The following is an 8,722-nucleotide window of genomic DNA, read 5'->3' as shown; positions in this document are numbered from 1 at the left end:
CAGGACTCTCATGGGGTTGAGCTCGTGATGGGGCGGCTCAATCTGGGCCATTTCGATCAGCGTGATTCCCAGGGACCAGATGTCCGCCTTGTAGTCGTACGGAGTGTCCTTCATGGTCTCGCACATCACCACCTCCGGGGCCATCCTGCAAGGGGCAGGGATAGGGAGGGATGGCACCACTGCCACACAACGTGAGCCTTCCAGCAGGATTAAATGCTTTAAATAATCCACAGGACTATGTGAAAAAAAAAAAGCCTTTCTGCCTAGCTCTGGGTTTCAGAAGCAGCAGCATCTTCTCTAAGGGGTCCAACCCCCTCCCTCTTCTGCAGACCAGCCTAGACAGCTGAGGCAGCCCCTGGAAACCCCCAGGCCATTGACATCTGGCATGGATGTTGCTTCAGACAATAAATTAATCCTTGCTGATTCTGTTCCTTCAGCAAGTCGAGTGATTTAGAGATTGCGTTTCTGGAGTGAGGACTCATTCCCATGTGCTTGGAGTCGCTTCAAAGCCCACTCCACCCCCCAGGGTGGGGGGAGCGGGGAGCACACACACGCCAGCACACGTGTGTCCATGCCTGGGGCACTGTGGTCCCTCAGCCGGCTCAGGGCACTGTGACACTGGGCAATGCTCCTGCACCTCCGAGGCTGCTCACAGCTCTCTTCAGGCAAAAGAAATCCTTGCATGTGGGAACACTGGCCAAGATTCCTTGACAAAATCTTCCTAACCCACACTCCGTACGGCGCTATGGTCCAACACGTTCCAAAGGCCATCAGCTCCCTGTTTCTGAGCAAGCCTGATTTTCAGAAGAATGAAGCTCTTCATGAACATGGAATTTCTTAGCAAGCAGGTCACTCACCAGTAAGGGGTCCCAATGAAGGAGTCTCGCTTCTGCAAGGTTTTCATGTTTTTCGCAGACACTCCAAAGTCAGCTGCAAAGAGCAGTAACATTAGATGCTGTAGGAAAACTGAAAGACCCTTCTGAATTAGTGCACTTGGTTGAAATGCAGATTTAAAAGTAAACACACATTTAAGGCAAAAACATGATACAACATGCTGTTTTCTCTAAACTAAGCATCAGAAACTGAACTTGATTTTGGGTACATAACCACCGGGGACCTTCTCCTCTCATGTACAGAGGCATAACGAGCCACCCCCTACTGTAACCCCAACCCTACAATCTGGAGGGAAGTTGAAATCTTCTCCACAAACAAAGAAAAGCAGCCTCATGGCAGATTACTTTCAGGATTGAGACTTTTTGCTATGAAGTAGCATTTTACATCAGAAAACCCAAAGTGCTATTACATTCTCTTTCTTTCAGCCCCATGCACAGCAGCCACTGCATGATGTCTTTCCCTGATTTTGTCCCTTCTGTAGAGAGCTGCTGAAGGCAACCCAACCCAAATCAAATTGCTAAGACCTGCAGAGGCTACCGAGTCCACTCCAGGTCAATTTGCTCTCCAAGATGGCCCTAATGACCTCTGGAGGAGCTGTTATCTATCTGCACTCTGGGCTCAAGGTGTCCCTGATGGTGGGCCACCTTTGGCCCAAGCCAAGTGGCCCAAGCCCTGACACAATCCATGGTCACATCAAGGCTTCTACCTTCCCAGGTTGGCTGATTTCCATCAACACCCACAGAAACATCCCAGGAACCCCCTACAGCTGCCAGCATTGCTCATCAGAGTCCAGAAGGAGATCTGCAGCTTTCTGACCAGCCCGGACAGACAAAACTACGTTCTCATCCCCCAGCAGGTAACTGGATGCCAATTTAACTCAAGGCTGTGGTGAATTGGCAAAGCAACTCATCGGTAAAACTCGTCCTGTCACCACCGGACCTGCGCTGGAGATAAGACGAATTCTTCCAGCTCGCAGCCCTGCCAACTGGCACCCTGCACAGGATGCTCAGCAGGCCAAAAAGCATAAAAATTGAGTTCAAAGAAGGATTAAACAAATTCATGAAAGGAAAGTCCATCAAGTGCCTGAGCACGGCTTGGGGAGTGTTGGTGCTTGGCTGGGCGCTAAGCGCAGCACACAGCTCGATGTCACATTTGGCCTCCCACAAAACAATATGAAGCTTTCCCTCACCTTCTCCTGCCTGAGCTTGTCAACCAGCAGAGAGGCAGCTGATGTCCTGTGGGCAGGACAGAAGGCAGAGAGCATCTCTCAATCCCCCTCCATGCTCAGGCATAGCCAAACACTACAATCCAGCTGCCAGCAGCACGTGGCTGCCATTAGTGTACTGTGACATGGTCCCAAGCAGCACCATCACCCATGGCTGTTCTCCCAATAAGCTTGGCTGAGCAAGAGCCTGCCATGCTCCTGTGCTGGGCGGCTCACCAAGCTTGATGTCCCCATCCTGGGTGAGGAGCACGTTGCCTGCCTTCAGGTCACGGTGGATGATCTTTTTGCTGTGGAGGTAATGGAGGGCTTCCAACATCTGGCGGCAAATCACTTGAATCTGAGGTTCGGTCAGGCCCCGGTCCAGCTCTGTGGGGAGGGAGAAAGCTGTTAAACAGGACAGGGATTTGAGTGATGCCCCATCTGAGCAGCAGGAAGGCATAGGCTACCCAGTAGAGCATTTAAAAAACAACATCCATGTGTCAAAGCAGTGGGAGACCAATGCAAATCAGCTTGTTAAGGTAATTTATTCCCTAAGCCAGCACTAATAGCACAATGCTCGCCTGCCTGGAGCTGCTGGTTTATAGCCCCCTCCTGGGGATGCACAGCTGAGGTGTCTGGCCCAGGAATAGCGGAGGAGTGGGACAAGGAGGGGGAGCCAGGCATGCCTGTGATGGGGGTTGGAACTGCAAGTTCCCTGCTGATTTGGGAAACAGAACCCCGCAGACAAGCTGAGTCTCATCCAGCCTGAGGATGATGCTGCAGAGAGGAAGGAGCTGAACTTGGCTGCAGGCAGCAGCAGGGTCAAGCACACCCATGAACACAGGGCAGCTCTGTACGCAGCCGTGCTCTCATCCCCCAGGGAGGTATCTGTTCCGCAGAGATGCAGCACAACCCCGTGTACATCACAAGGGATGTGCCACCTCCCAAAGCCACAAGTAATAAAATGCTCACCACTGCTAGCCCTACCCACTGCTCTGATCTGTTTCTTCAGGTAACACGAGGTACCAGCAGACCAGTTCATACCCCACTGCCTGTCCCTATTTCTGAAGCTTGCGAGGACACACGACCACTGGCGCAACCTCCCTGCTGAGCTCTGCCTAGTCACCTTCACCATCTGAGACTGCTTTCCCAGGCGGCGGCTCTGCAAGCCATCAAACTTCCAGATGGTTAGTATCGCCTGAGCTTGCCTCCCGCTCTCTGCAACCGCTTTGCAGAGCAGATCCCTCCTCCAGCACGGCTGAGCATGCGGCAGAGCACACCAAGCCTCAGACGACTCCAACCGCCCAAACTGCACGGCCAGGATGGGGGCTGACGCATGGACACCAAGGACTGGGACAGATGCTCATTCATAGCGAGGATCTTAACCACAGGTTGTGGGATGCTGGGTTAGCCACATTGCTCCTCCTCTTCCTCACCAAGCTCTCTGTTTCTCTAGGGGAAGCAGATGATTTTCACTCTCGCTGGTGCATCTGGCAAAAGCAAGGTGCAGGAGGCTACAGGTTTTGTACGAAAGATTTCAAAGGCAAATGCCTGTTGCTGGTGGGATGGGGAGGCAGAACAGGCAGCGTTCAGCAGCTCTGGACTTACTGTTGTCGGGAGCCTTTCTGAACTCCGACTCACAGCACCTCCTGCCCCTCATTAGGGGGTGATGGCACTACAGCCAGGCCACTGCTCACAGTTTTCTATTCTGCCCACTCCCAGGTCCTCCAGAGACTGACTGTCAGGGACACAGCCCCACGAATGCTCAGGGGCATTTTCATGTCCCAAGGGACAAAGAACTCCTGCTGAGGTTTTCCAAGGGGAAGGCATCATTTCCTCCAGCACTTCAGAAAAGATACTTTTTCCTGCTTTAAAGAAATTTCCTAAACGCAGCACAAGTTTTCGGGTCTGAATCAAAGATGACAAGTTTGGGTCTGTGCTTTTCCTGGAAATAAAAAGCAAGGCCTTTGGAAATACCAGAGCTGAAGGGGACTAATCCCTGGGAAAATGCAGGTCTGTCCCAGGAGCTCTAGACAAGAGGACATCAGAGTGCTGTGTTCAGCAAGCACAGGGAATGTCACCCCGCTCCAGGTCTGTACAGCCCTGGCACAGAGGGGCTGTGGCACCAGCCAGGGCTGTTTTGGGGAACACCCACACACTCCCAGTCCCAGCGGTTCTATGTGGAAGGGAGGAGTTAAAAATGGGAAGATTCCTGAAATTACTGCAAACTGCAGTTTATTCAGACGCTCTGCTGCTTCACCAGATGACTGATACCATAGGGAAAAATCAGCAAGAATATCCTGGGAGATTCATCATGACAGGCACCCAAATTAAACATCTCAGCCCTGCTGCCCTTCTGGGGAAGCTGTGGGAACAGGATCCCAAGCACCCAGTGCCTCCAGCAGATAAATATTTAAAGCCATCTTTCACTTCCAGCCAGACTCTCCCTTTTCCCTATGCCTCGTGATATGCTGATCCCAGCAGCATTTAAATCACAAAAGGACATCAAAGCAGCTCAAGAACCGCCCCAGGGCTGCCACACCTGCTGCTCCAGGTATGAAGATAGGCAGACTCATGGGAGAGAAACGGTAGCTGGAGAAGCTGGGGCATCCACGTCTACCACGTGTCTAAAAGTTGTCCCTGCAAGTGTGCCAGAAGGCTAGAAATGCCTTGCAGGCATCACCCTAGGCACGGAGAAGAGCCCAGCACTGTGCACTGCACTTACCCAGCATGGTGGCATCCACCGCCCCACCTGGGCAGAACTCAATCATGATCTGGGGAAACAAAGAGAGAGGAATTAAAGTCAGGTCCATATCTCACTGTGCAAAGCCAGCCGGGTAGGGAAGAGTGCACAAAACCATTGGGTTTTGCTTCACTGCATGGCAAAGCTGCCCCTTTGCCCCACACAGGGATGCAGAAGCTTCGGTACTCCTCAGGACACATCTCCAGCACCCAAACCCTGGGGCCAGATCTTCCACATTGCCCACAGCAGCAGCTTAGAAGGACCGCCCCCAACACTGTGACACCCCCAGTAGTCGTGCCTGGCCCCGTACCTGGATGCCCACCCTGAGCAGCCAACGTCAGCTCCAGCTTTCTCTCTGTTTACATCTCTTCCCATTGCATTTTGGAGCGAGGGCTGCTCCAGAGTGCAGACTTGCCAACACGATGAGATAGCTGTCATAGCTGGGAGCTGACGTGGCCGGGAGAAATCAAGCAGGATTTTCTTTGGCAAATGATGGGATAGGGAGGGCTGTTGGGTCTTCATTTTTTTTTACTCTTTTTTTTCCAACCCCATTGCTCCGTAGTTCATTGCTCTCTTGATTCTGAGCAATTTCAGGGGAAACTATGTCAATAAAGACGTCGAGTACATTTACCAGATTGATGCTGTTTCTCTCGCAGAGACTTGCACAGAGTCCTTCACACCTGCCTCCCTGGCCCCTGCTGTCCCCACACAGGGTGGGCAGCACCCACCGGTCCTCTTGCCCCTCACCTCTGCACAAACTCAGCCAGACACGTTGCCGGTGTGGAGCTCAGTGCCAGCCCCTGCTCCCCTTTGGGGCAGACGAGGCTGCTGAAATAGATTAAAATTTCAAGCAGCCAGGGGTTATGAGGGGCAAGAGATTCTTCACCTCCCCGACAAGCTCTTCTCCTTGTCAAGGCGACGCAGGACAACATACCGGAGAAGTGAAATGTCAGAGTTTATTTTGAGGACAACGACTGAACAAACCGATGGCAGTGTTTACCAGCACAGCTCTCTAAGCCCCTCAGGCAGAGGCTGTCATACTCAACGCAGCTCTAAGCACCAGCCCAGGAGCCAAGGGGAGAAGATTCAAGCTCCTTCTTTCCCATGGTCTAATCCTGTAGCTCCTGGCAAGACACATCCCACCCTTCTGTCCTGCAGTTCCTACACATGGACAAGGAAAATGCTATTATTGACCTGGGCAATGGTGGAAGACACAACTGCTCTGTTTTGGAGGAGAAGGGGGAGCAGGATCAGGTGGTGGGATGCAGCAAACCTCGAACTGCTCTGTGAGAATTGACTCAGGTCCAAGAGTCGGAGGGGAGACAATGCTGAGGAGAGAAACTCAGGCTGGTTGGGCACGTGACACAGGCACTGTGACACAGGCACCATTGCAGGAAGCAGAGAATAACCAGAGGCCAGGGTTGGGGAAGCATCTGAAGCAGGCAGATGGAGTGAGGCAACAGAGAAGACATTCAAACCATTTGAAAGCAGAACAAATCTCACACAGCTACTCCTACACAGCCTCTGGACAGAAAAAACATAATTGCAATTTTGAGGGGTGAGACACACAGAGGGCAGCTGGCTGGGTGACAGACACAGCAGTCAGCAGAGCCCCTGGGAGCCCTACGCTGTCCCCCAGCAGGCAGATGCTGAGGTTTCCTACCAGAGGCATGGCTGGCACAGCTAAAGTGTGCTCTGATCAGACACACTGAGCTTTTAAATGGAGAAGGGCCAAGCACAACACACCTGACTCTGGATCCATGTGGGATGCATTTCGTCTCAGAAAAGTTCTGTTTCGGTTCACAGACTAGAAATGGGAAAATTAGGGAAATCAGTCTATCTGATCCAGCATGACCATGTATGTTCATGCAGGCCCAGCAGGCTGCAAGCCAGGCACTGAGAATATGGGAAATATGGAAAACTTAAAAATATGCATTTTCAACAAGGGGAGAGATGCGGAAGAATAAGTAGGGGTGTGGCCAGATTGCCTGAACAACCAAAAATGTAATGGGCTTGTTTCAGCCCAGAAAACCCAATTTAAACAAATGCAACTGGCAGTCCCATAGCTCATACACCACGTGCACTTCCTTCCAGGAGCAGTGCCAGCCTGAAAAGCGTTCTACCATGGAAGCAGGTAGGAAGGCAGCAGCACAGAGATGTTTCTGTGTGCGAGCTGGGGGGGTGCAGAAAGCTCACAGAGAGCAGAGGCCATGCAGGGACTCTCCCCAGCCCCACAGCAGGGAGGGGGGTAGCTGACACCCTGGGCCAAGCAGCCTGCTGCTCTGGCCACGATGCGGAGTGAGTCAGGAGGATCCGAGAAGAAAGCTGTTGACAAGAGCCTGTGCATCTGTGCAGCCAGGAGCCTGGTGCTTTACCCCATGGGCTGTGAGGAGTTTTACTCTCCTTAGGACTGTTTCCATGTGCTTTGCTATATGGACTGACTACACCTTTACTGAGGTGCCCCCAAGTCAGAGCGGGCTGGAGCAGTAACTGCTCTAGTGACAGTGCCAAGCTCAGCGCTGCACTTGGCCTGTCAATGCCACACCGGGCTGCACTGTGCTTGGCTGTCCCCAGCAATCTCCCCGTGACCTGCGAGGCCTGGGACCCAGCACAGGGCTCGCTGCGGAGCCACGGCAGCCCTGCAAAACAGAGGTTTCACACCCCCAGTCCCAAAACAGCTCCTGCAGTCTTGTGAACCAGAGATATGAGACCCATGGGGGTCTCTGCCCCAATGCTGACATGCTGGAAGTGGCTCTTTCACACTAATTAGAGCCAGAGGGAGCACCCACACCTCCTCCTCCTCCTTCTGCTCAGGGTCTGGGCGAGGGGGGTGTAAGTGCTGCTGCAGGGTCTGGAACAGGGCTGGAGCAAACATCCTGTTTATAATGATTTCCTCCACACAAGAAATCCAGGGACTTCCTCACCGAAGGCTGCTCAGCCTGTCTGCTGCACTGGGTTGCTGGGGGGGACATGCAGCAGCAAAAGAAGGTCTCCCTCCTGCTGCCACTTTAAAGCTGTCATAAATCCCAGGGATTACACACTATCATAATTTTAGTTATCAATCCATAGGCAGTTGCAGCTACAGCTCATAGGCACACGCAAAATCCACCACAAGCTCCCATCACAGAGCTATCTGAACAACGCGACCGACTGACGGCTGCCTTCGAGCACAGACAGAGCCCCGTGGTCTCGGCTGCAACACCACGGCCAAGAAACCTGGCCAGGGCACTCACTCACAGCTCCACGGGGACGCACGAGCTGCATGCACAGGAACAGATTTGGGCAGCTGGTTTGTATGCAGAGAAAGGAACCCGCTCTTGCTACCTCTCGAAACCACAATCTGAGCACTGCTATCCAAAAGAAAAACCAAAAACCTAAAACCACGCCACATTTTCCCTATACTTTTAGTGAAACAGCATGAATGAACAAGTCTGCAAGCAGAAGTCACAGAATCTGTCCCTTTTGAGAAACCTTTGCATGGGTAAGGTTAAATTTTAACTTAGATTCGAAAGCTAAAGCCCACTCAAATTGAAGGGCTTTGCTGGTGACCTTGATTTTTCCCATGGCTCACCCTAATCCTGCCTTTAGGCACAGCAGGACCTGGAAGCATTTAGTAGCCCAAGTGGGAGCAGGCCACGCGGAGGGGGCTGGGGCCCTTTTTTTGGCTGCTCAAGTAATAAGTGACTCCCTGAGAGGAGAGGAAGCAGGGTCCAGTGAGCCTGGAGTTGCCCAGGAGAATAAATGTACATACATATGTATGAAATAGTTACGGCTTAAACTACGGGCTCTTAAAAACACAGGTCTTCAAGTTGTGCCTGAGTGAGGGGGCACATACGTTATGAAAAAGCATTATATGACTTTGCAGCTCAAGCCAGCAGATT

General features: G+C 52.3%; 1 protein-coding gene across 1 annotated transcript in view; it reads right to left on the bottom strand.

Annotated features, from left to right (window-relative positions):
• STK10 (serine/threonine kinase 10) overlaps positions 1-8,722 on the bottom strand; it is a gene marked incomplete at its 5' end in the record, with an annotated part of 47,703 nt that overhangs the window by 13,428 nt on the left and 25,553 nt on the right. The window contains 4 exons of the mRNA XM_009872223.1: positions 1-145; positions 858-930; positions 2,336-2,485; positions 4,824-4,872. The exon at positions 1-145 is cut by the window's left edge and continues 77 nt beyond it. Of these exons, the coding sequence (XP_009870525.1) occupies positions 1-145; positions 858-930; positions 2,336-2,485; positions 4,824-4,872 (417 nt within the window). The remainder of the gene's footprint in view (positions 146-857; positions 931-2,335; positions 2,486-4,823; positions 4,873-8,722) is intronic.

The sequence above is a fragment of the Apaloderma vittatum genome, unplaced genomic scaffold (assembly GCF_000703405.1).
Source record: "Apaloderma vittatum isolate BGI_N311 unplaced genomic scaffold, ASM70340v1 scaffold23846, whole genome shotgun sequence".
NCBI classification, from domain to species: Eukaryota; Metazoa; Chordata; class Aves; order Trogoniformes; family Trogonidae; genus Apaloderma; species Apaloderma vittatum.
This window is presented reverse-complemented; position numbering and strand designations above follow the sequence as displayed.